The sequence below is a fragment of the Vulpes vulpes genome, chromosome 15 (genome assembly GCF_048418805.1).
Source record: "Vulpes vulpes isolate BD-2025 chromosome 15, VulVul3, whole genome shotgun sequence".
Lineage (NCBI taxonomy): Eukaryota > Metazoa > Chordata > Mammalia > Carnivora > Canidae > Vulpes > Vulpes vulpes.
Window position 1 is genome coordinate 5,857,538 of NC_132794.1, and position 27,445 is coordinate 5,884,982.

The 27,445-nt window shown below is 41.6% G+C and overlaps 2 protein-coding genes across 2 annotated transcripts in view; one reads left to right on the forward strand and one right to left on the reverse strand.

Annotated features, from left to right (window-relative positions):
• The window catches only part of LCA5L (lebercilin LCA5 like), a 280,078-nt gene that overhangs the window by 158,693 nt on the left and 93,940 nt on the right, over nucleotides 1–27,445 (forward strand). The window lies entirely within an intron of this gene.
• SH3BGR (SH3 domain binding glutamate rich protein) overlaps nucleotides 6,365–27,445 on the reverse strand; it is a gene marked incomplete at its 5' end in the record, with an annotated part of 65,843 nt that continues 44,762 nt past the window's right edge. Inside the window, 4 exons of the mRNA XM_025987273.2 lie at nucleotides 6,365–6,844; nucleotides 9,914–10,057; nucleotides 23,886–23,978; nucleotides 24,664–24,738. Coding sequence (XP_025843058.2) covers nucleotides 9,947–10,057; nucleotides 23,886–23,978; nucleotides 24,664–24,738 — 279 coding nt within the window. The remainder of the gene's footprint in view (nucleotides 6,845–9,913; nucleotides 10,058–23,885; nucleotides 23,979–24,663; nucleotides 24,739–27,445) is intronic.

Consider the following 27,445-nt stretch of genomic DNA (forward strand, 5'->3'; position numbering starts at 1 on the left):
TTAGAGGAGGTGGATTAATATGACATTTTAAAGAACACTGGATCCCCATAAATTCATTTTCTTCAGAAGATTCTGGAGGCCAAACAAAAAGGTTGTAGAATAGTCTGGATATGGTGGAAGTATCATTTATGCGAATTGACACAAGAAGAGCCAGAAAATTGGTCTAAATTCCCACAAGGCAGTAATTTGTAATTAGTTTAATAGCAAAACTTGGGGTAACACGAAAAATGCAGGTAAATTTTAGCTGATGGTTCTCGTTTTTTCTTTAAACAGTAAATGATAGGACAAAATGGTCAGTATCCCAGAGTCAGAAGCTGAGTCAGACTTCATGGTAGCAACATCTGACCCATTTCAGTGGCTGGAGAGCCTCTGCTTATCCCCCAGAGGCTCTCTGGAGAATGTCAAGATTCTCTTGCAAATTAAATTGCCTTAATCGTTTGGGTAGGCAGCCAAAAATAGTAATGACCAATAAACCTGGCCTTTGTACTCAAACTGAGGGTTTGACTCCCACTTCTACTCCTGACTAGCTGTGTGCTCCTAGGCTGGCTACTTGACTTCTCTGTGCCTCTATTTCCCCAGCTAGAATTAAAGCTCTATAAAAATAAGACTTAGGTCTTATGGTCTTTGGAAGGATTAAAGACGACAATACTAAAGAGTATCTAGCACATAGTGAACATAAATTCCAACCAAGAAATTCATTTAACACAGGCTCAAAGCAACTGTGTTGAGTTACAAAGATAAACGACATGTGAATCGCGTCCTTAAAAACCTACCATCTAAATTCCACTGCTTGGTGTTTACTGAAGAGAAATAAAACATTTGTGCACAAAATGCCTTGTCCACAAATGTCCATGGCAGCTTCATCCAAAATAGCCAAAAACTGGAAAGGACTCCAACATCCATCCATAGGCACAGTAATAAACAGACTGGTGATTCCATACTCAGCAATGAGAAGAAACAGATCAATGCTGATATCAGCACAAAGATGAATGCACCTCCAACACTTTGAGGAGGAAAAGAAACCAGGCAAAAAAAGAGTAAACAGTTATTTTACTCATTTATATGAAGTTCTACTAATGGGAAATCTATAGTGTCAGAAAACAGAGTAGTAGTTGCCTGGGGAGGCGGTGGAGAGGAGGGAGCAGCTACCAAAGGATCACAGGGGAACTTCATAGGGTAATGGGAATGTTCTGGATCTTGATAGGGGTATGGGTTACATGAATATACATAGATGTAAGAATGCATCAAACTGTACATGCCGAATAGGTGCTGGAGTATATAGTAAGTAATATATCTGGTCTTTGTCTTCACTTCCTGACACAGATCTCCTAAAACCCTTGAAATTTTCTGAGTGTTCAGAGTGTCTTTTGTTATTCATAATAAGCCCCTTAGGATCCCTTTGGACCTGAGAAATGGGAGATGGGAGCTGGTTGCCAGAAAAACCAACCATGGGATTAGAAGTTTAGACCTTCTCACCCACCTTAACCAGACATCTGGGAGGAGGAGAGTGAGTTCAGTCACCAATGGCCAGTGATTTGTGCCTACCTGATACATGCCTACCTAGGAAACCTCTATTAAAAAGCTCAGAAATTAACCCCAGGAGTTAGTGCCAGAACTGAATTAAAATGACACCTATTGGTGTCAGAAAATTGGAGAACTGGCCAATGTTGGAAAAACAGCACAGTTGCATATTATTGTCTAAAGTAAACCTCAATGAAGTTGATTTAAAAAGAAAAATCTACAACCAAGCAAAGAGTTTTCAAATTGTTCTCTGCATTGGTGGGTCCCCTTGGGGTCAAGGTATACTCGAAACTATACTCAGAGCAGCTCTCCTCCATCTGATTTTTTTACTGGAAATCCATTTAAACAGAGTTCCATGGCTTAAATATATATATATATATATCTTTGAAAACCACTGGTTCCTTTGTAAGAGACCATTGGGAGTGATCAGTCTGGTTGGCCCATGCAGGTGAGGGAATGAGGGCTTAGCTGTTTTCCTGGAGTTTAGATTCCTCCTGGGCAGCATTTCTTAAACCCAGCTGCACATCTCAACCAACTGAGGAGCTTCCGAAAATACTCTGGTACCTTCAGAGTGGATCGAAGACACCATCATTGCACGGTAAGTCCCCAGGAATTCTAACCAGATGAAGAGCCATCACCCGCTTTGTTCAGGAGCTATCTAGAACTCCCATTCCTCTGTCTAAATATTTAAGAAAAAAAAAAAAAACAAAAAACCCTCCTAGCACTGAAATCCCTTCTAACCACTCTGAGACACCATCAAGTTGCCTGTTTACTGGATTTGGCCTAATGCTATTTCAATCTCTGAATCTAGTCAAAAATGGAGAACATCTCTCTATTCCTTGGAACAAAATAAAACCAGGTTGTATTTCTCTGCTTTATTTTTGCAGAATCTGAAGATAAATTAACCTATGAGTGTGAAGTTTTTAATATGAGCTTTACTTTCCTCCCTAGGTAACTTCTGTTGCCTTTCAGCGATAGACTAACGCTTTGTTATAAAGGGAACGCAGAGAAATCTGATCTGCTACAAAACTAGCAAACTAAAATTCATGTCCTGGGACTAAAGAGTATTTCGCCTCATTAAATCTCCTCAACAAAGAGCCAGAAGGAACCATCCTCTCAGCTAAAAATACCGTGAGGAGCTAGTTGCGACACCAGCGCATCATTCAGTGGCCGGTGACAGCTAAGCCCCGGAGGAGTTCTGGGTGTACCCTTCAGCATCAGTGAGTGGAGTGTACCCAAGGACAACCAGACTGGAAAAAGCAGATGACAATTTTTAGATTTTTCTCTCTGCAACCTAAGACTTCATATTGGAAGCCACTGACCAACTTCTGGAGTACTGTGGGCTGACAGCATTTCACTTGCCTCTATAACTGGGGCTGGCGTTGGTGGCCACAGCAGCAGCCCAAGAACCTGAGAATGAAGGGGATGGAGATGTCCCCCCTGATGGTTCAACTAAGAAATCAGCATATGTGGATCATAGCTGAGAAGTTCCAGTTCCCTCCCTCCAGGGCCTGAACTTCATGACCATGGCATTGAGTCAAGCAGAACGTAAGGACCATCAGAGTCCAGGGAAGGAGACTCTCTGAGGACAAGGCACACACTGCCCACTGCCCAACTGGGAACTGTCCAGGGGGCATGGCCACAGTCAAGGACAGAGAGAAAAGGGTTTGTTGGGAACGCTTCTCATGGCCATGGGTGGAACCCAGGTAGATCTCGGTCCCAGCTTGGCCATTTCTGGGCTGTGTGACCTTACACAAGTACTTAACACTCTGTCCCCACACTTCTATGCTGCTTCACTTTCTTAATCTGTCAAATGAGGATGGTGTCCACCTCATCGGGTTACTGTAGGGATTACGTGAAGCCCTTAATACAGAGCCTGACTCACAGCAAGCACCCAACAAATGTTAGCGAATAAAAACACTATGAAACACAATAACCAGCGGCCTAATTTTAATCCTAAACTGTGAGTTTGATTCGTGTGAGCTGGTGAGAGAAGGGGGTATGCTCAGGTGCTAACACTCTCCACCTGCTGGATTTGAACACATTCCACTCAAGGTACTCCTTGACCCCCCCACACGCACCTGCCCAGCCGAGTCCTTTCCCATTGCACATCTTCCGCCCCTGAGAGCATCACCACGTCTTCAAACAATCTCTGGACTTCTAGTTCTGGAAAACAACCCCACCTGCTGAGAGATTTTCAAGATTTCACAACTCATTTTTTTCTACTTCCAACAAAGTCCTTCCAAAACAAACAGGAAAAAAAAGAAAAAAGCTGAGGATCTTAGACAATCATGAAAGAAATACTTTTGTGAGGATAATGAATATATCTCCAAATATTTGGAAATACACTATGTTAGGGCTGAAGGGCTGGAATGGGGAGGGACAATCAGGCACTTGGCTCATTAGGGTTCTGTTCATACTCCTGGGAGGAACTAGCACCATTCAGAGGCTACAGGAAAATCCTGTACCTTTACCAAAAGTGTCCATATCCGATCAATCATTGAATCATTGACTAAGTTTAGACTCCTTCTGTGTAATGCAATGGTGTGAAATTCAAACAATCGATTACTGGTTTAATGGTGTTTAAGAATGCACATCATTCTGCTCATGATAAATTATCTTGGATAAAAGCATTATAAATGATATGCTAATAAATTGACCAATTGGCATGCAAGGTTTCTGTTTGTTCTTCCTCTGTCCAGTTGGCAAATCCCATATGCCCACCTTCTGATTTCAACAGTACCCAACCTTTTACATGCTGCCAGGGGGCTCTGGGGGCAGTGCGCTGTGTCCAGAAGTTTATGTTCTATCACCACCTAATGGACCTTCTCCATTATTACAATTCACTAGGGTCCCTGTGCATGACCATGCTTAGCACAGGTGTCATACTGAAACTGTTTAAAGGAAATATTCAAAAATATTCCTCAAGGAACTCTCTCACCTCTCACATTTAGTCTAGAAAACTAAGAACTCCCCAAAACCACACATTGCCTTTATCACACATCTTGGATCCAGGCACCAGATGAAGACTCCAACTCAATGAAATGCAAGGAGACCCCAGATCGGAAAAGAACAGCATGGAGATGGGAGTGTTTCTTGTTCAGGACTTAGGAAAAGTGCTCTTGGATTTTTGTGTAGTTGTTTTTCTACTTTAAAAAGGGCAAAGAAAAGAGAAACCGTTACTTGGAATTTGGGCCTTCTGTAGACTAATAAATCAAACTCTTTGTACCTCTATTAGCTTCAGATCAGCAGACAATTATTCCATTTTCTGGCCTTTCCTTTCTTCAGAAGGATTTTGCTTATTTGCTTGGGTTTTTCTTCTGGGTTTCTTTTTTACGTATTCATAATGCTTTTTGGTTTCTAGAAATTTCCTATACTGACAAACGTGTGGAGGTTAAAAAAACTCTATTTTGATATTGCACAGTCCCTATTGGGGGATCTTCCTTACTGTGGCCCCGGACTCACTTAGCCATTTAAGCTGGTGCTGTTTATATGGCATCCCATATACAGGCAGACCTAAGTGGAGTCTGCATTGCAATAATACTTCCCCAAAAAAGGAAGTGGAAGTGAGAGTAAATAAAGATACACTCATACAATGTCAATTTTCTGATTACAGAAAGACAATATAAGAGAAAAATGATTCCATTTAAGTAAGTAGTCATCTTTGTCATCTTGCTTATTATTAGCACAAATAGTTATTTTCCTTTAGCAATATGAGAAACAAGAGGAAAATTGGCACCCAGCTGAATAAATGTTCCTCCATCCGACTCCACCACAAAAGAGCTACAAGTCAGCCTAAGAAATAGCAAAAAGCTTGAGGCCTACCCACGAGTGGAGCTGCTACAAAGTTATGCGTGCTCTAATGCAATAAAGTACGAAATAGAAATTAATTTTTAATCACATGAATTTTCATCTCACCCTAGTCTCACCTTAGGTTAAGCCAAGAAAGAAATGTTTCTAAGGTCGTTTTCAATAATTGGGAACAAAATAATCTTAATTCTCTTCAAAGTGCCTCTTTTTGTTACTAGGGTAACAAGAAAAGAGCTGTTTTCAGAGTCCCTGTGATGCACACAACCTCTGCCAACACACAATACGTTCCCGGATGACACAAACAGCCTTGGCTGCAAAATCAATAGGCAGACTGAGGAGGAGGTGAAGTTTATGGCCACCCCGAGTTGAAGTGCCATAATTGCCTTTAAATAGGACCACATGGAGGGGGACAAGCTCTTCTGACAGAACAGAAGCACTGCTTGCAGCAAGAGAAATACAAGGACCAGCACAGATACAAGAGAGGGGAGGGGTGTCAACAAAATCTTGCAAGAAAGGAAAAATCCCTTTGACAAACTGAGATGGGGTACGTGAGCACAGAAACGCTGCCAGCCTACCTGGTGTGCAAGTCGTCGGGGCTGGACCAGCTCTCGGTGGACCCTGGCATCAGCAGGCACAACTACAGACGTGCACTCTGCACCTCGCAGCCGTGGCTGCAAATCAATGAGAGGCAGGAGGAACAGAAGCAGCCACTCCCTCGGCGCAGAAACGTGCAAAGACACTGGGGTGCAAATCTATCTGTCCCTACTGTCGTCTCTACACATGCGGATGGCAGGCTTACAGTTAAAAAAGGCTTCGGAGATAATGTGCACAGCTGTGTGTATCACACAAAATATGACGTAACAAGACAACCAGTGTCATTTGAAAACACGAGCTGAATGACCAACACAACAAAAAATGCCCATCCCAGTGCAGACAGAAAGGTTGTGCAAAGGATTCAGACTTGGCAACAGACACATTGAGTTCAGCCGGATACAAGTAGAGACTATAAATAAAGAAATTAATGTTCCTCGGGGAAGATAGCCGCTATTAATCTTTATTTGTATGATTGTTCTCTGGAAAGCTCTTCATTTTCAAAGCTCTTTATTTTCAGCTCATTCTGAGACAGGTGGCATAAGGCACATACGAAGAAATGCTTTTATTACATCACAAAGAGAAGTTCTATATTTGGAAATCATGTTTCAAAATCATTTCTTTTCAGGGTATTAGTAAGAAGATCTATTCATGCAGAGCAAAAAAAAAAAAAAAAAAAAAATTTAAGCAAAAGCCAAAGATGTCAGGCACATGAAGGTATGGAGGAGTTGTCTTCACATGGACTCTCACGTTGCTAAGATTAGACAGACATATCCGCGTACATCTAACCATGTCAGGTAGGTACAATTCCTCGGGGAACCCCGGGTGTACCCAGAGAGGGGTGCTAGCTTCACGCCAAAGCATTTTGTTGAGTTTGGTTTGTGGGGAGACGGTTGAAATACTGCTTCATGGCTTGAGTTTTCTAGAAGAAAGGGAAAATAGTAGGGAGAGGACGTCAGGAGACAAAGCCAGTGTTTACCACGATCTTCACTACCTATCACGTGTTAGAGGCAAGTGCTCCCTTTTACTCTCTAAAGCACTACTCACCCTTTGCTTCCAAGTGCAAGGAAAGAAAAATTAAATGGTTTCTTTTGGTGGAAACCCAGATCAGGTTTATATCCTCTCTCTGTACTAACACATATCAAACACCCTAAGGAAGTCAACATCTCTGATGACAGTTTCCCCACTGAAATTTCATGGAGAATGGAGAGGCCCAATTGACAAGCTCGGACCTGGAGAGGGCAAGTTAAATGGCCCATGCCTTGCCTGCAGGGCAGCCCCTGGGGAGGTAGCATTCGGTCTCATACTACAGATGATTTCTCCTGGAGCATTAAGTTAGCATCAATTCTGAACATGGGATATGAGAATCCCTCCACCATTCCATTCCCTGTTCTCCCTGGCTTCTCCAAGTTCCCCCTAAAGTGAAATCTTGTCAAATAAAACACCTGGATTCTCCATGAGCTAAGAGATGGGTTTGCTTTGGACACCGAATGGCGTGGTGCCCAGTTCAATGCATGACTGCATGGCCATGTTGCATATGAAAGGATCCTGAATCTCTCCAGGGGTGGGGGGTGGGATTTTAGGGAGGTGTTTGAGTCGCTCCTTCACTATCAGGCATTTTGACCTCACAGACTCCTGTGGATGGGATTTCAAACTACAGAATCGGTGGAACAGGCAAATGTGCTTGCTGGCCACAGCTGTATTTGCCTTTTCTTTTTCCTCCTTTGAATCAGTCTGTGAAGCCATCTGGCTCCATGAAGGATGCTCTCAGCTGTGTCACTTCACGATCAACATATTTTTTTTCGTTATCACACTAAAATCGCATTATTTTAAAAGGCACTTCAGAGGGCGGGGGGTGGGGGTGACTGGGTGGCGGGCACTGAGGTGGGCACTTGACGGGATGAGCACTGGGTGTTATTCTGTATGTTGGCAAATTGAAAACCAATAAAAAATAAATTTATTAATAATAAATAAATGAAATCTTTTTAAAAATAAAATAAAAGGAACTTCATAAGCAGGGTGAATAGAAATGGATTTTAAACAGTACTTATGAGTTTTTACTGTTTGGGGCTTTTTGGTAGAAGAAGAAATAATCAGGATATTTCTCCTTCCCAATATTCTTCAGATAGAATTTCTAAAAGTAAATTTGCTCATTTTTTTTTTTCAAAAAAATGTGTCCCAACCTACTCCTTAAAATTGAGACACTAAGAAGGGACACTAATAAGATTAATAACAGATTTCTCGATAGTAGCAACAGAAGAATTTTTTTTTAAAGAAAAAAAATGGGGATCCCTGGGTGGTGCAGCAGTTTGGCGCCTGCCTTTGGCCCAGGGCGCGATCCTAGAGACCCGGGATCGAATCCCACATCAGGCTCCCGGTGCATGGAGCCTGCTTCTCCCTCTGCCTGTGTCTCTGCCTCTCTCTCTCTCTCTCTCTCTGTGTGTGACTATCACAAATAAATAAAAATTTAAAAAAATATATTATTTAAAAATAAATAAAGAAAGAAAGAAAAGAAATGGGATTACTTCCAAAATGACAATCAGTAGGCCTTAAAAGGTGAGGTCTGTGTGTCCAGAACATGAAAGAAACCACCTGCAAAATGTCAAATGATGGGCTAGATTTCCTTTGTAATTTACATAAATGAATAGTGACATTTGCATGGTCTGATAAGAATGGGCTACGCTTTTTTAATAAAAAAAATTTATATTAATTTTTTATGCATAAGCGAGTGTAAGTATGTCAAGCGGGGAGATTCATACTAATCAAATCGATTTTTGGTACACAGAGCGGAGCTATTTCTTAGCCAATATTTACAAAGCACTGGGGACTTCTTTTTCCTTCCTCTGCTTAACTTTTGTGGACCCTTCATGAGACAGGGCTCTGAGATGCACCACAGGCCTTTACTGAAAAACCACCCTGCACTTCAATGCTTCACCTTCCATCTCTCCTTCCCCAGATCCCCGATATCTGCACCCCCCAAATCTGCCCTGTGTGCTTCACTGGAGGCAAGGAGACAAAACAAACTTTTAGTAAGTAAGGAGACTAAAAGAATTTTTCTAATTTTAATTTCAATTTTGAAAAGAACCCTTAGAGTACCAAAGCAAACCTCAGCGCCCTAGAGAATAATCTGCTGCCTCAAATTTGGTCACAAGGTTAAATAATATTCTTATTAGTATTATTTAAGAATACAACTCTTGCGTAGGCATTTGCTAAGTGTCTGCGATAGCCAGAGATCTCTGCAGCACTTACTGATCTCGAGTTGTTTTCATCCATGTCTTATCTGTATGGCCCACAATATTTGTCCTCAATACCCACTCTCATGAGATACTATCATCATCTTATTAATGTATTCACACAGCACTTGCAGAATCACATAACTATCCTGCATTGTCAGAAGTTTACAGTGACAAGGCGGCGAGCGTACTTGTCCAAGGAACTAAGGTGATTTTCACCATATTCCACGATGTTTCTACACGAGCATTCGGGTTAATATTTGATAAATGAAAATGTCTGTCAAGTACTTATCACTCAATCTCGAGCAGCAGTATTTTTCCTTCAAGAAGAGCCAGCGTTGTGATTTTTCAAGGCTGTAATTTATTGCCCCCATTGTGAACTCGATTGTCATTCCCCTATAGACGTGTACGTATATCCGGGGCAGCAGGAGAGTCTGGGTAATAGAGCAACGGTCACAGAACACTCCCTGTGCTCTCCCTTAAATGAAGGTCATGCAGAGGAAGAGGAGGAAATAAATAACACAAAGCCAACTGCGCCTTGCCTCTAGGATACACATTTTTCTGGAAATCATATAAACCATGGCCTTCCACACCCTCACCCACGGGATGGGTGGGGGGCAGCTGAGCAGCCCTGTGGCTCCAGCAGAGCCACCGGGGCCTGGGGAAGACCGCGTGGCCTGACCTGGGGCCCTTCTCCCATCACCAAGGAAGAGACAGCATCAGCCCAACGTTGTAACAACCCAGGACCATGTTGTTACCTGGAAGAGGGGAGAAATGAAGCATGAAAAGGCCTAAGAATCTTCTGCTTCTGCTTCTTCTTCTTCTTCTGGCTCCTCCTCTCCTTTCTCAGCTTCCTCTTCCTCTGCTTCCCCTTCTGCTCCCTCCTCAGTGATCTCTTCCGTCTAATTTTAACAAAAATTTCATTAATTTTGAGAAAGGTCACAGATACAGCGAGGAAAGAAATACAAACTCTCAGACTAGAGATGAGGGCCTCTCATACACCCCTACCCTACACACACACACACACACACACATCACACATACAATACACACAACACCCATCACATACAGAAAACCTATGACATACATCACACACACAATATATACCACACACATCACACAGTACACCTGCCCATCACACAATACACACAATACCCAGCACACACAGCACACACACACTACACACAACATACATCATGCACACAACACAGAGCACACACACAACACCCAGCACATACACACACACACACACACACACAGACCCCACAATTTGGAATAGTGCTGCAGAGCACTACATTAATTCTAATGAGTATCATGATTTCTCTTAAGTATGTAGTCTTTACTCATATTAATGCACTATTCTCATCAAATTACCTTTAAAAATTTGAGAGGCAGTTAGAAGAATAAAATACGAAAAAATCTCGGCAAACAGAAATTATCAGAAAAGATGAAGCTTTTAAATGTAGAAGTTGATTATATTTTGTTATAGCAATCTAATTTTTTCAAGCCAAAGTCATCAGCAACCCATACATATAACCTGAAACTACCTCCAAATTAGTAGTATCTTTCTCTTATCTTTATATATAAAAATGGGATTTTTAAAAATGGAAACATGTCTAACAACAAAGAAGCTAATTATTGGAAGGATGTAACCTATAACTTTAAAAAGCAGAGCATAGAATAGGCTAGAAATAACCTTTAGGCCTAGGAACAGGGGTTAATTTGACAAAATGACATTAAAAATAATGAAGCAGATCTATATTTGCTGTCTCTCCCCCCCCCCCCAAAAAAAATATACACACATTACATGAATGAAAGTAGCTTACAAAAGAGTATTCATCAAGATTTGATGTGTGTGTATGTGTAGCTAGCGGTTAACTCCAGGTAATTGGGCTGCAAACTATTTTCGTTTTCTTTTTTTAATCTGTATTTTCTAAATTTTTTATAAAGATCATAAACTACTTCTGGGGCACTTGGGTGGCTCAGTTGATTGAGCATCTGACTCTTGGTTTCAGCTCAGGTCATGATCTCAAGGTCATAAGATTGAGCCCCAAGTACCGCTGTGCTGGGTATGGAACCTGCTTAAGATTATCTCCCTCTCCCTCTGCCCCCCTCCCACTCACACTCTCTTGCTCTAAAAATAAACAAATAAAAATTTTAAAAAGTAAAGATCATGAACTATTCCTTTTTTTAAAAAAGTTTTATTTATCTATATCTTTTGGAGAGGGAGAGAGGGAGAGCAGGTGTATGCACATGAGCAGGGGGAGGGAAGGGGAGAAGAGGGACAAGCAGACTCCACCCTGAGCACAGAGCCCTGTGCTGAGCTCCATCATATGACCCTGAGATCATGACCTGAATGGAAATCAGGAAGATGCTCAACTGACTGAGCTACCCAGATGCCCAACCATGAACTCTTTCTAACTTTAAAAAGCAATAAAAGGGGGGATCTCTGGGTGGCTCAGCAGTTTAGCACCTGCCTTTGGCCCAGAGTGTGATCCTGGAGACCCAGGATCAAGTCCCACATCGGGGTCCCTGCATGGAGCCTGCTTCTCCCTCTGCCTGTGTCTCTGCCTCTCTCTCTCTGTCTCTGTCTCTCTCTCCCTCTCTCTCTATCATGAATAAATAAATAAATAAATAAATAAATCTTTTTTAAAAAGCAACAAAATGTTTTTTAGGGGAATTTCTCATGACATTTGGGACTCTCTTTAATGTTGATGACCTTCACCAACAAAGGACTTGATGAAACACTGAGACAATACATTGGGTGATTTTTGGTAAATTATTTTCCCTATTCTTCGGTTCTCGTTTTGATTTAGCTCTCTGATTAGCATTTTAAAACAATTAATCAAAAAAGCTCATTCAAAATATTCTTAAAATCATTCTTGATTACAATGGAAGTCACTGAGAGTCAGCTAACCTGAGGAGCTGGAATAAGAGGGAGAATCCGAGAATGTCCCTTTGGACCTGCCCTCAGAATCCTCTAACATTTTCTCAACTGATTCCTCTCCACACAGACATGATTCCATCCCTGTGAGGGTTGAAATTCAAAACTACTCCGAATGCCCAGCTAAGGAGCCACAGGTTCAACAAGCAAGCAGCTGGGCAAGAATTGCAATCGGCTTCATTTTGACACATAGCACCCCTTGCACAGCGGCAGCAATATAAAAATAGCATGCTGCCCTTGCAGTGTTAAATTAATGAAAATTATCACAAAATTCCTTATAATGAAGTCCCTGCCCCAGCACGAATTAGAAAGCAAAACAAAATTTCTCAAACAAGCAAAAGCTCATTCTTGGAAGCTTTCACAATTAAACAGGAAGCATTAGGATATTTCAGCAAGCAGGAAAAGAAAGGGAAAGAAGAGAATTCATTCGTAAAAAAACATAAGCCGAGTTACAGATCTCCCCGGGTCTGGGATTCCCCCTTCTCATTTCCCATAACTCATTTCAATCACTGAAAGAAAATTAAGGGTTTAGGTTTCGTTGGGTTTTTTCGTTTGTTTGGTTGGTTTGGTTTGGTTTACTAAACACAGTTCTTAATATAAAACAAACAGTATTGTCTTTGAAATTAGATGGACTTTTTACAATGAGCATCGAAACAGTAGATCTTGCAATCCAACTCCCTTGCCAACACTTCAGGTGACCTAGAATTTATGACCTAATCCAGTGCTTCTCAGACTTGCTGGGGCATCAGAAACACCAGAGCTTGCTAACACACAGTTTGCTGGGCTGCACCTCAGCGTTTCTGATTCAGGAGAGCTGGGGCCAGGCCTGAAAAATCTGTATTTACAGAGGTTCTCAGGCGAGGTGACGGCTGCTGCTGCTGCTGCTGCTGCTGCTCTGAGAACCCACTTTGAGAACCTCCAACACAATCTCTATTCCCTCCCTTAAATCACATCAATTGATAACCAGAGCATGATGAGCACTCCCAAGCAGTAGGCTTGGCATCACTACCCACTGAGGCCTTCATTTTCCAGGGTGTGTTATGTTTATTCACATTTTTGTGCATGCAAGTTATAGTCTAATGTAATTACATCATTTAAATAAGCATCATGGAAATCAGAACATGAAAGGATATTTTGTTTTCTATGTGAACTTAACGGAATGCTTTGAAAAGACTCTGTACATGTAAGTCATCTTAAAAACTTGTCATCAAATGAGGTATCAAAAAAGCTGGGATTGGGCAGCCCGGGTGGCTCAGCGGTTTAGTGCCACCTTCGGCCCAGGGCATGATCCTGGAGACTCAGGATCGAGTCCTGCATCGGGCTCCCTGCATGGAGCCTGCTTCTCCCTCTGCCTGTGTCTCTGCCTCTCTCTCTCCCTCTCTCTCTCTGTCTCTCATGAATAAATAAATAAAAATCTTAAATTAAAAAAAAAGCTGGGATAGCAGGGAGGACTCACAAAACCCAAAGAGATTATGCACCTAGCTTGCATTGTATTTTTAAATTTCTGCTCTATTTTTAAAAAGCCAACACCGATTTTCTAGACAGACAAATGAGTTATGTTTATGTTAGAAAGACAACAGGAGGTGACTGGGTAACCGGCACCAAGGGGGGCACTTGATGGGATGAGCACTGGGTGATATATGTTGGCAAATTGAACACCAATAAAAAAATAAATTAAAAAAAAAAAAAGAAAGACAACAGGTAACTCCAATCATTGGACTCTTATTTAAAGAAATAGTCTTTATCTTACATCAAAAACATGGCAGGACTCTGGAAAACTGTGTGGAGGTTCCTCAAAGAGTTAAAAATAGACCTGCCCTATGACCCAGCAATTGCACTGCTGGGGATTTACCCCAAAGATTCAGATGCAATGAAACGCCGGGACACCTGCACCCCGATGTTTCTAGCAGCAATGTCCACAATAGCCAAACTGTGGAAGGAGCCTCGGTGTCCATCGAAAGATGATGGATAAAGAAGATGTGGTCTATGTACACAATGGAATATTCCTCAGCCATTAGAAACGACAAATACCCACCATTTGCTTCAATGTGGATGGAAGTGGAGGGTATTATGCTGAGTGAAGTAAGTCAATCGGATAAGGACAAACAGTGTATGTTCTCATTCATTTGGGGAATATAAATAATAGTGAAAGGGAATATAAAGGAAGGGAGAAGAAATGTGTGGGAAATACCAGAAAGGGAGACAGAACATAAAGACTCCTAACTCTGGGAAATGAACTAGGGGTGGTGGAAGGGGAGGGGGGTGAGGGGTGGGGGTGACTGGGTGACGGGCACTGAGGGGGACACTTGACGGGATGAGCACTGGGTGTTATTCTGTATATTGGTAAATTGAACACCAATAAAAATTAATTTATTAAAAAAAACATGGCAGGAAGTACACGTTTATATATTTCAAGTTAGAGTAAAAGTGTTAAGCCTCTACGTTTTTATAACTGAGCACTTGAAGTGACTTCTTCAGTTGGTCAAACCAACTGAAGTTTGAAACTTAGGACTTGAGGTCTTCCATTGTACCTGGGAATGTTGGTTATTATTTAAGCACAGACTCCATAAACAAACCTATCAGCCAACCCAATAATAGACTGTATTCCATTACAGAGGATAAATCTTATTTCCCTAATTTGTATCTTTAATAGCTTTAAAACTATTTTCTAGTTAAATTTTGTTTGTCTTAAGTAGGCTTCACACCCAGAGCAGAGCCCAACATGGGGCTTGAACTCAAAACTCTGAGACCAACACCTGAGCTGAGATCAAGAGTCAGAGGCTTAACCAGCTGAGCCACCCAAGAGCCCCTCCAGCTTATCTTTTAATGCTTTAATTGTGCTTTTAAATCTTATATCCTCAGTACTCTTAATTCTTGAATATTTATTTTGTAGGATTCTTAATCTTTTATCTCTGTGACTCTTGATTCTTTTACATTTAAGTTCTTCTTACTCTACCTTATTCATAGAAGACATTTCTTTTTTCAATCCTTTATCTTATTGAATGCATATGTTTCCTTTACATCCTTAATTTTAATTCCTTTTATAATCCTTTTCTTTCTTTTCAGTGAGTGTTTTCTGTTATAGGCTTAGGAAGATGGCAAAGAGGTAGGCAATGCCCCGAACAGCGAATTGGAGCCTCCTGCTATCTATGTGATCTCTCACCCCCTTCAATCCTGGCCTTCTAAAATGAAGATAGACTCTCAACCTCAACTCTATCAGACAACTGAAGGCATGCCAGACCAAGGCCTACAGGGTCTCATCCACTGGCCATGGGAGACAGGCTCCAGGAGGCTCTATTGCATACCAGTGGATGAGAACCAGTGCTTTAGTATAACCTCAAGATGAAGAGGCAGGTTAGAAATTCTTCCCAAATCAGTAATGCTCTCCCTGGATAGGTTCCCACCATGTTATGTTTCCTAATGTCACATATCTTCCAGACACTTAAAGAGCAGCTGCATGTTTAAACTTCATAGTTTCTATGATACACAGCTATAGTAAAACATCTAAAACTGACCTCAGTGTTATGTGCTACCTTGACATCTAGTAAAATCTGGAAGGCCAGAAATGGCCTAAACACTGGCCAAAGCTCCCACAGATTAGGTCTCCTACCCAAGCAGCCTGCTTTACCGAGTACCCGGGCACAGTGCCTGTCCATCCCCTGGAATTATTCAACAAGCCAATCACATTCTCCATGTGAACCAAGGCACACTTTGCCCTCTTGATACCACAAAGCCTGCCTCCCACACCCCCAACTGTTCACACTGTCCCAAGTGCTCCCCTTGTGTCCCTACACTGTGCTAATGTTCTCATTAGAGAACATGTAAGAATATGGAGAATATGTAATAAACTGCCATCAATCTCATCTGCCCGGTGTCAGGTCCTGTGTATCAGCCATCCCCATGACCACAGGAAGGGAATCCTTCCCTCACCAATAAGGTGAATAGGTGGCAATCAAAACAACACCACTAAACACCATGCAAGCTGCATTAACTGTACACACTACACAGAAAGGAGGAGGGGAAGAATGGAAGCATGACCTGGTCCAGCCCAGCCCAACTCTGCAGACAACACCTTCCCATAGGAGGCTCAGGAATGGTCCATGACCACACCCTATTTCTCCATCCACGTCTCTTTGCTACGTTTACCTCCAACTTGCTAAAGTTCCCTTCCCAGCAGGCTAAAGGAGGATTTTCTGGGATGCAGGCTACATCAGCTTCTTCATATTGAAGAACAAGGAGAACACGGCTAAGCTGCAATTCTCTGACCTAAAAGATGTTTTTATTAAGCACCGCTGTTAAATATGCTACTGTACCTCTTCTGTCACTGTCTCTCTCGCCTCTTCCTTAGGTCCATAAATAGGAATTGAAGAAAAAATATGAATGCAGGTAAGTTTTAAGTTGAGTCTAAAAATTAAACAAACAGGGGCGCCTGGTTGGCTCAGTCGGTTGAGCATCTGACTCTTTATTTCAGCTTAGATCATGGTCTCGGGATCATGGGATCCAGCCCTGTGTCAGGCTCTGCACACTGAGTGCAGAGTCTGCTTGAAATTTTCTCTCTCCTCTCCCTCAGTCTCCCCATCTCATGCCCCCTGCTCATGCTCTCTCTCTTTCTCTCTCTCTCTCTCAAATAAATAAATAAATAAAATCGCTTTAATTAAGTGGAGGGAGCAGTCCCTAAAAATTCCTCATGCCTTACTACTCAGGCAGTGAGCTCACGGAATCTTGCACTTGGGGGAGCTGAAAGCAATCTTGCATTCCCATAACCTCTCACTCAATCCCTCCTTTGGACAGATGAGGACATTGAGGCCACAGAGTTAAGCAATTTGCCAAAGGTCAGAGGACAAGTAAGCAACACAATCAGGACTGACTTTAGGGCTCCTGGCCCCTCATTTAGTGTCCTTCCTACTCTACCGTGCTACATCTCAAGATCAATAACAGAAAAGGCAAAATCATGGAAGGTGGTGATAAGGACCCACCACATCCCTCAGTCCAGCCCTGTATCCTTGGCCAGTTCCGGAACCACACTATCAGATTTCTGAGGCTGGCAGGCAAAATACAGAACCTGAAAGGCTGCTCCAGCTGGCCAGGCCGGGTCAGCCCCACAGGTCTGCCCAGTACAGGGAATCTCCAAACTAATCCTTACCCCCCTTTCAACACACCAAGTTTTAGTGCTAAAATAATGTCCAAGAAAAGAGAGGTCCATGCTTGTTGGCTTCTCAGCAACGTATTGAGTGGACGTCTCTAGCACTGTCTAAGTCTGCCCATGCCTTGGCCCTCCCATCCATGACCTCCAGCTTCTCTCACTCGGGGCACGGTGCCCTAGTCTTCCTTATCTCTGACCTGTTCTCCACACTGTGGCCAGGTATCTTGCAATAAAAGACAGCACACCTTACTATGCTTCCCTCATGTTGAAAAACTTCCATCTTTTCAAGGAACTTCTATCCATTATTCATAGGATGGCCAAAAGGCCATCACAATCAGGCCCCTGCCCACCCCCACCCCCGACCCTGCCATGTCCCTCACCACTCTTTATTTCAGCCATGTGGACCACGTGCCCCTTTCTCACATCGGCCACACTTTCCAGGACACTGCTTAAAATGACATTTTCTTTTAAAAAAAAATTATTTATTTGAGAGAAAGAGAGAGCCAGAGAGAGTACAAGTGGAGGGAGGAGCAGAGGCAGAAGCAGGCTCTCCACTAGGCAGGAAGCCCAATGTGGGGCTGGATCTAGGACCCTGGAATCATGACCTGAGCCAAAGGCAGATGTTTAACCAACTGAGCCACCTAGGCGTCCCTTAAAATGACACTTTCAAGGAAGAATTTTCTGATGCATAGGCTGAGTTATAGGACCCCCTTATTTGTTCCCATGACCATCATTTATCCATCTCACTGAGGAGTCTGTGTACTCCTTGGGGCACGACTTGTGTGTTTATTCTTTTTTGGATCTCCAGGATCCAGCCACTATCTGGAACCAAGACGTCAGCTCAATAAATGTGCTAAGTGACCAGATAAATGAACGTATACTCTGCCAGTAACTGTTTGGATCTCGAAGAACATTAATTTTCCTCTTACTCACAGGAGATCAAATTAAAATATGTAACAGAGAATTATCAGCTACATAGAGTTCCACATTTTTCTAAATTCAGTTATTTGTATGAACTGAATTCAGCTGAAACAAATGCATCAACGAGATAGACACTGTTAAAAATGGGGTTATCCTTAAAGGGAGGCTGGAGGACAGTAGGGGGGCTTACAGGAATAAGCGCAAGTCTCAACTTTTACAGCTTAGCCAGCAGCAGTTACCGAGGGACCTAGGACTCCATCAATATCTGAATTGACCTCAATTTCTTAATTAAATGGGGAAAGTAATTGCCCAGAGAATTTACAGAAATACTTCACCACAAAAAAATCAAATATGGGGGCAGCCAGGGTAGCTCAGCGGTTTAGCGCCGCCTTCAGCCCAGGGCCTGTTCCTGGAGACCCAGGATCAAGTCCCACATCAGGCTCCCTGCATGGAGCCTGCTTCTCCCTCTGCCTGTGTCTCTGCCTCTCTCTGTGTGTCTCTCATAAATAAATAAATAAAATCTTTTTTTTTTTAATTTTTTAAAATTTATTTATGATAGTCACACAGAGAGAGAGAGAGAGGCAGAGACACAGGCAGAGGGAGAAGCAGGCTCCATTCACTGGGAGCCCGACGTGGGATTCGATCCCGGGTCTCCAGGATCGTGCCCTGGGCCAAAGGCAGGCACCAAACCGCTGCACCACCCAGGGATCCCTAAATAAATAAAATCTTAAAAAAGAAAAGAATATCATAAAAAATCGAATATGCTTTGAAGAACCCAGATGTTACGATCACCAGTTCTACTAGAACATAAGCTCTGTGGGAGCAGGGACTTTGTCATTTTCCTTGCTCTGTCCCCAGTACCCAGAATTCTTCCTGGCATATGGCAGCACAATCTGTCAATAAAAGGTTGAATGGATGCATTTATATATGCTACTTCTGCCTTGAATTCCTCATAGGAGGAAGGGGATATATTATGGAAACAGAACTTAAACCTCCATCCTTAGGTCACAGAATTGTAAAATATCAGAATTAGGCAGAACCTTAAACAGTCATTCATATTCAATGCTTGCACGGACCTTTATGATGAACAAAAAATTATATTGGTAAAAAGTTTTCTGGGGTTTTTTTTAAGATCATTGTGATCACATGGTCAATTGAGCTAAGTTCTTGCAAATCTTAGGACAGGCTATGCACCATTCACTGGACGAAGCTACAACCTAAAATCATTTTACCTTGTTGTTATTGTAAAGAAAGTTAGACAGGGGAAGCCCCAAAAGTAGAAAGTCTTAGAACCTTCACCAGCAACTATTCTTGTTGGGAACTTGGCCAGTGAGGCAGGCCACAGAGGCGGCAAGTGGCCAGGACTAGGGACAGGTGTTGGTTGTGGTGAGTGTCAGGCAGTGGCTGATTAGGACAGGTGGCTGGTGTGGAAGGAAGCCAAGAGCCAGCCCAGAGTGACCTGAGGGGGGCAGGTGGCCTCAGAGTGGCTGGAAATGTCAGGGACAAGGGCAGAGTTCTCTCCATCTTCAGGCCTGAGACTTACCAGCTCAAGAACCTAAGCCAACATCTGCCCTTCGAGAAAGCAACTTTCCTCAGGACAGGTTTTGGAGGAAGCCGAGTGGACTTTGCAAGCCATAATCATGTAGTCAGTCAAGCCAAGGTCTTAAAAGGTTTTGGAGAGGACCACTGAGTTGGCAGGGAACACAGCTTAAAATAATATTACTTCAGTGGGTGCAGCGGGTACAGTCTCCCATAAAGTGCTCATGAGGCCCCCAGTCTGCAGCCCCTTCCCCAGTGTGTGCCCTGAAGCTGAGGTGACCTTCTGCTTCCTTCCTTTCCTCCTCAGGTACCATTTACAAGCCTTGCCTCTCTGCCCTAGCCCCCTGTCCTTTCCAGGCCAGCAGGGAAGGCGACCACAGAGTCACCCCTCTACTGGGGTCTGGAGCAACAGAGGAGATCTCCTCAGGCATGAATGAACGGTCTTCCCAGTGTTCACTATCCTGCCTCCCAAATGCCCCCAACCTGCCAGCACATGGGTAGTGCACATCCTGGCATCTGGCATTTAAGAGCTGGGCTGCTGGGGTTGGTGGTCAGGGGAGGCCATTTCATTACAAGAGGTCACGGTTTCTGTCTCCACTTCTGATTTTTTTTTTTTTTTTACATCAAGAGCGCTATTCTTAGATAAATACTCCTCCGCATTAAAATGGCATCAAGTGCAACCTGAGTGAGCACGTGCGACAGTTGGATCAGATGAACAAGCCCACACCTCACTTAGGTGGTTCATCACTTGGTTTATCACGGCCAGCTGCTGGAGGCAGTTGCTACCACGATACACTTGAAAACTGTCCTTAACACACCAATGAATGGTTTTTAAGACACAGATGAAAGGTGTGAAATAATGGTGGACACTGAATCGGGTCTGTAGTCTACTTAACAGAGAGGCACCAGCACCACGTGCCTGGTTTCCACCATGTACCATGGCTCCCTGACATGTCAGCATTGGGCGCAGCCAGGCGAAGGGCACACAGGATTCTGGACAATGTCCCTGTGAGTCTATGATTATTTCAAAATAGAAGGTGAAGATATGTGCGTACTCTTTGTCATACATAGTGTAACAGACCACTAGGATATGAATTAGGTTGGGTTCATACCACACAAAATGGGGAAAGGGAGGAGGGTTAGTGCCGCTCCCACACTCCAAGAAGATAGCTGCAGATTTGTTGTGGTTCTGGGCTCCTAGGCCTTCTTTTTTCAATCCTAGGCTAGCTAGGAGAGGCAATGAAGCTAGATGGTCCTTAAACAATGGGGCTTGGAGCTTAAGCTTGGAGTTGGGTTGATGGAAGCAGCCAGACTGAAGACAGAGGGGCAGGAGAAGGGACATTGCACCCAGGGGCAGCCACTGTGCTCCATCAGAGACATGTCCACCAACATCCCGCCAGGGCAGAGGGCCCAGCCCAGCCGAGGGGCAGCGCCCAACAGCTACTACAGGCAGCAGGACAGCCAGGTCACAGAGTGACCATCACAAAGAATCGGAGCCCTCTCCCCCGTCCACTGATGACTCGGGGTGACCCAAGTCCCTGGGGAGGGAGTGGGTCTTCAACGCCCCTCACCCTGATGGAAGTTCCCACCAGCATGAGGTGGAGGCGTGAAGTAGATCTCACACTGTTCGAGAAATAAAGGAAGCTGATATTCTTGTCACACGTCTTAGGAACCAGATGGAGGCCGACGGGTACTATGTTCCTTCTATCCCCCATGGAGCAAGCAGAGGGAGCCCTGATCTGTTTGAATGAAATGGGCCAGAAGGAGCAAAAGGTAGGACTCCGTAACATCTCCTCCAGGTGCTTTTCAACAGAGCCAGAGTTTCATCTAAAAAGCATCAGATTGATCTGAGCTATAACATCTAGAAAAACCTACGAGGATGGGTCGAGTACTTTGGAAATCAAGTTTTAAAGAGGCAAAACACAGCAATCTAATGGACTTTTCTGTTTGCTACAAATAAGCCTCATCTAAGCCTGCGGGCACCGTGGGCCAAAAGGTGTCATGACGAACAGCCTAGGTGGCCTTCCCACCTTAACCTTTAAAAACAAATCCAAAGGGCACCTGGGTGACCCAGTCAGTTAAGCATCCACCTCTTGATTTCAGTTCAGGTCATTATCTCAGGGTTGTAAGATCAAACCCCAAATCTGGCTCCACGCTCAGCAATGAGTCTGTTCGAGATTCTCTTTTCCTCTGCCCCTCCCTCTGCATGCACATGTGCATGCTCACTCTCTCTTTAAATAGATGATAGATAGATAGATAGGAACAAACCCCAAAATTATTAAAATGTATAAGAGGGAAAAAAATGAAAAATGAAAAATAAAATGGATAGGAGGTTCTTCAAGTGCAAAATACAGCCATTCTAAATATCAGATAGTTTTGTCTCCTTTTCAAATTTCAATCCATTACCCTATATATTCAATCCCAAAGGCAATCATATTATGTCATTTGTAATGCCTACTGACAATGGGGTTCTTTTCCTTTATATAACTGGATTAAAGTAGGTTAAAGAGCATGGATCACTTGTCAAATTGGAAAAAGTCAGAATCTATCTTTATGTAGAATATTATTAAAGAGTTGAAAAATGAGTTTGATCATGAATGTGAATAATACATTCATCTAAAATTAAAATGATTTTACTTAGTCATTTTTTCATCACAGCTCAGGTGAAAATAACAAAAATGATTTTTTTTCATTCCTATCAGGATTCACAAAATTATAATTTACTTTGTAAAGTGTTCTCAATAAAAAAAAAAAAATGCTGGTTTTGATGGCTTACCACCTCCCTGAACAATAGCTGAGAAGAGGAAGCAGACCCATCCTTGCTGTAGTTATGAAAATGCTACCTTCCTCTCAGTCCCCAGGAGAAAGGGATTGGGATGTAATGTTTCTTATCTTTGTCTCTCTGTCTTAAAAGAACCAAACTGGATTTCAAAAAGTATAAATTGATAACACTGTAAGAGGGCACTAGGCAATTCCTGTAAAATCTGCATTATAAAAACATGGATTTTTAAATTACGGGGTAATGAAATTGTCACCATATTTAATTTAAAATTTATTATTTCTGATTTTACAGACTGCCATGAAATTCCATCTAAATTCTGGGTCAGGATTAAAGATTTTTGTCTTTCTTCCAAACAAAAGACTTCAAAGAGTCTTAAATTATCAACACTTTGAAACAGCAATCTTTAAATATAAGGAATTTACTCCCCTGGCCCCTCCAAATTTCAATTCCTTAAGATGCAGACAAATTGATGCCCACCCCCACCCCAACACGCCCATAGCATGTTTCCCTAGTACCCTTCCTAACCACATTCCATCTGCTGGGAATGAGAGTCCAACTATCTTAAAAGATGTCTACGTATCTATAAATAGGTAAAAAGAATCATAAATAGGTAAAGATGCAAATCATCATGGTTCAGTAAACAGTCTTTGCTACAACTGGCCTAGTGCATTTCTACCACTGGCTCAGCCCGATGCCAGCAACCCCATCCACTCAGCTCCCTGTGCACCAGGGTCTCCCCTTACCTGACTTATTGGTTACATTCTCAGTATTCCTTGACTCAGTGGCCCATCTGATTCCCCATTCTCTCAGCTTGGCCATTCTAGAACTAGAGTCACCCCAGCCCTCCCATACCCCCTACCCTTTATCCTGTAGCCTCTGAACTAGGACCCTTGTAGAATTAGATCACAGACCTTGGAGCAGCTGATATTCCCATGACTGGATCTGAATTGAGTGTGGGTTTCCCTCCCTGAGGCCCCCCTTCTCTCTCCCCAGCTCCTGTCGGCTTCCCACAAAATGTCCAACCCCTCTAGTTCTGTGTCCCAAGCAGGCAGTGTTCTTGGCAGGTGTTTTGCTGGGAATCCATCAATACTCATAAGGTTCCTTGTTTTATAAAAAACTTGAACCTAACCCTAACAACACAATTACAGATTATTAAAGCCTTGTCTAGCCTGTCCCTCCAGGCCTGGGTTCAGGGTCCTTCCTTGGTTTCCTTTTAGTCCCCTACCTGCCTTGACCACAGTGGTTAACGGTTCCTCCTGCTTCCTTCCTGGATGAACCCTCAGCTCCTGACTTCTGGGCTCACTTCAGTGTGCCTAGGAAGATTCCTGGCACCTGGGCGGTGCTTCAATGCTTGTTGACCTGAATCCAATGAAAACTATGGTGCAAAATGCAAACACTCACATTCTTCTCTTGAGATTCAGTGAGGTTGCCTGCATCTTCATTGTCCTCTTTTTGTGCCTCATTTTCTCCAGCCTCTTCAGTCTTCTCTGTTCCCTGGTCGTAAAGCAAACCATGGTATCACTAACCTTAGATAAACTTTCAAGGGAAAACCAAACTACACATGCTATGGTTTTCTTATTTGGATACACAGTATACAAACAAAGCAAACATAGACTTCCTATTTATTAGGTCACTTAGCCACTAGAGTATAGAATCACCAATCCCCTATATTGCTCATTGGACCTGCTGTTGTAAGTCAATAGATCTGAGTCATGTGCCTGGTAGAGAAATAAACTCACTAATGAGAAGCTTGTAATTCACCCACTTAAGGCTTATGAAGAAAACTCCAAATGATTTGATATTTAGGCAGTGTTTGCTTTCTGTTGCTTAAGTGGAAGCAGGTTTTATCATTTTAGAGAGAAAAAAAAGATGATAGGGGATAGATAGTGAATACATACATGGATGGATGATGGATGGATGGAAGGAGGGATGATGAATATCATAGTTGAATGATAGATAATAAATGGATGAATGATGGATGGAGATGGATGATGATGATTAATGATAGATAGATGATAGATGATAGATAGATGATAGATGATAGATAGATAGATAGATAGATAGATAGATAGATAGATCTTCTATCTATGTAAAGTAGAATGACAGAAAAAATGAGAACCAAGCAGACATTCTGAGGAAGCTAGTCTGGGGGAAGATGGTTCAAGATATCAACTCTTACCTCTGCGGTGCTCTGTACCTCTCCCACTACATCACCATTGGGAAGGGAAGATGCATCCTCGGATGATTTTGTCACCTGCATCATAAAAGTTGAGAACGTTAGAAAATTTTCTTGAGGATAATAGCTTGCATTTCAACATCTTCTAACCAAGTTATGTTTGTCTTCATCCCTCACTTTATCTTTACAACAATACTATAGCCTGGTAAGTAGGACAATCACTACTACTCACACTTAAGAGATGAGAAAATCAAGGCATAAAGTGTCACATTGCAAATTAAGGGTGGGGCTAGGTCTACACCTCCTACTTTATGCTCTTCGGACTTACCCACAGTTGCCAACCTTCTAAAATATTAAGTTATTTTTCTCATCATAAGAAAAAATTTTGTAACTGTGTGAGGTGGTGTTTGCCAACTAAACCTATTGTAATCATTTCACTATAAATATATATACACACACACACACACCAATTCCTTACATTGTACACCTTAAACTAATACAATGTTATATGTAAGTTATATCTCAACAAAATTGGGGGGAAAATCAGTTATTTTTATTACAAAGGCAGTTAAACCATTGACACACCCTCTAGTACCATGCTCTTATGGTAATCAATATTAAAATTTTGATGTAAACCTAAATCTATCCTAATACATCATAGAGGTTATTTTGGTTGGTTGGTTGGTTGGTTGGTTGGTTGGTTGCTGTTTTTGTTTTTTGTGTGTGTGTTTCTTAAAACAGACATGGGAACATGGGGCACATATTGATTTTTTAGCTTGATATATCCTGAACATTTGCCCAGGTTAATTCAAATAGTTCTAGCCTCAAAAAAATAAAAATAAAAAAAAATAAAAACAAAAAAAATAGTTCTAGCCTCATTTTTTAAATATCTGCTGAATATTAAATATATAACTTGTTCAAATATTTCCCAGCCAATAATTTTTCAGAATTTATATGTTTGTGCTTCAATAAACACTATGCTAAGCTGAATAAAATGGTGGGGGTTTTATCAGATTTCTTTCCAGAAATGGAAATTGTAGCAATTAATATTCCACAGCAAATAAATTAACATCCTCTTTTCCTTTATCCTCATGACCAATGATCACTCTTTTTGGTCTCTACCAACACACTGGGGAGAAAATGAAAACGAAATTTTTGTTTTTGTTTCCATTTACATTTTCTTAATTACTAGAAGAGAAATGCATATTTTTCATGAGTTTTAGCCACTTACATTTCCTGTACTGATACTTGCCTTCATGTTTTGCCCCTTTTTATTTGAGTTGTCTTTTATTATTAATCTTTAGAGGTTCTTTACATAATAGAAATATTAGCTCTTTGTCAAGTTACAACTTTAATTTTTAGTCTATAAATTTTTGCAAATTTTGTACTTTTTAGTCTTTAGCCTTTTATAAAAAGTAAATTTATCTAATTCTTATTCTCTGAATTGCAATGCTGTTATTTTATATTATTTATGAATAACAAGAGCCTTGATACCTCTAGAATTTAATTTTGCCTATAATGTAAAGTAGGGCTCTGTTTTCATCCAGATAAACAGCAAAGCATGTCTGCACTATTTATATAGCATCATATATTTGAATATACAGACATATCTATGAATATATTTATCAGTTTTCATGCCAATATACTGCTTTTATCAGTGTAGCTTTTAACATGGATTTTAATATTCAGAAAGACAAGTTGCTAAACAGTTTTGATTTTAATTTTCTTGACTCTAGTGCCTGGGTGGCTCAGGCAGTCAAGAATCTGCCTTCAGCTCAGGTCATGATCCTAGGGTCCTGGAATCAAGTCCTGTATTGAGCTTCCCACTCAGCATAGAGTCGGCTTCTCTCTCTGTCCCCTGCCACCGCCCCCACCCCCACTTGTGCTCTCTCTCTCTCACTCTTTCTCTTAAATAAATAAAAAAATAAAATATTTAAAAATAAATAAGTAGGTAAATAAAAATAAAATTTTCTTGGCTCTTCTCAGATGTTAATTATTCCAATAAATTTTAAGGTCATTTTCCTAGTGTCAAATTTTTTAAAATAAGATTTTGATTAAAATAGCATTAAATAGGGGTGCCTGAGTGGCACAGTCAGTTAGGCTTCCAACTCTTGATTTTGCCTCAGGTCATGATCTCAGAGTTGTGAGATCGAGCCCAGCATGGGACTCCACACTTAGCATGGAGTCTGCCAGAAGATTCTTTCTCCCTCTCCTTCTGCCCCTCCTGCTTGTACTCTTTCTAAAATAAATAAATAAATCTTTAAAAAGATAAAATATCATTAAATATATTTATTAGCTTAGATAATTTTCACTTCTTATTGTTAAGTCATCCTATCCAGACACATTGTAGGTCTCTCTATTACATTTTTATTTGTGGGTGTCTTTCAGAATAAAATTATGTTCTTCATAATACAAAGCTCTATATGGTTGCTGATAAATTTATTCCTGAATATTTTATATATTTTTATCACCACTGTGAATGAGATTTGATTTTTATATTTTAACTTCTTATCCATTATTGTTGATATAAATAAAAGCTACTAATTTTTAATGTTTTTCTTTTACCCAGAAACTTAATAAACTCATTAATTCTAATAGATTTTATTGGAGTTTCTTGAGATTTCCAGGTATACAATTACATTATATACAAATAAAGACCATTTTAAAATTTCATATATATTACATATACATGACACATTTTATTTTCTTACATGACTATAATAACTACAGCTTCTGAAAAAAGTTTAATAATATAGTAATGACAGACATGCCTCTCTTGCTTCTA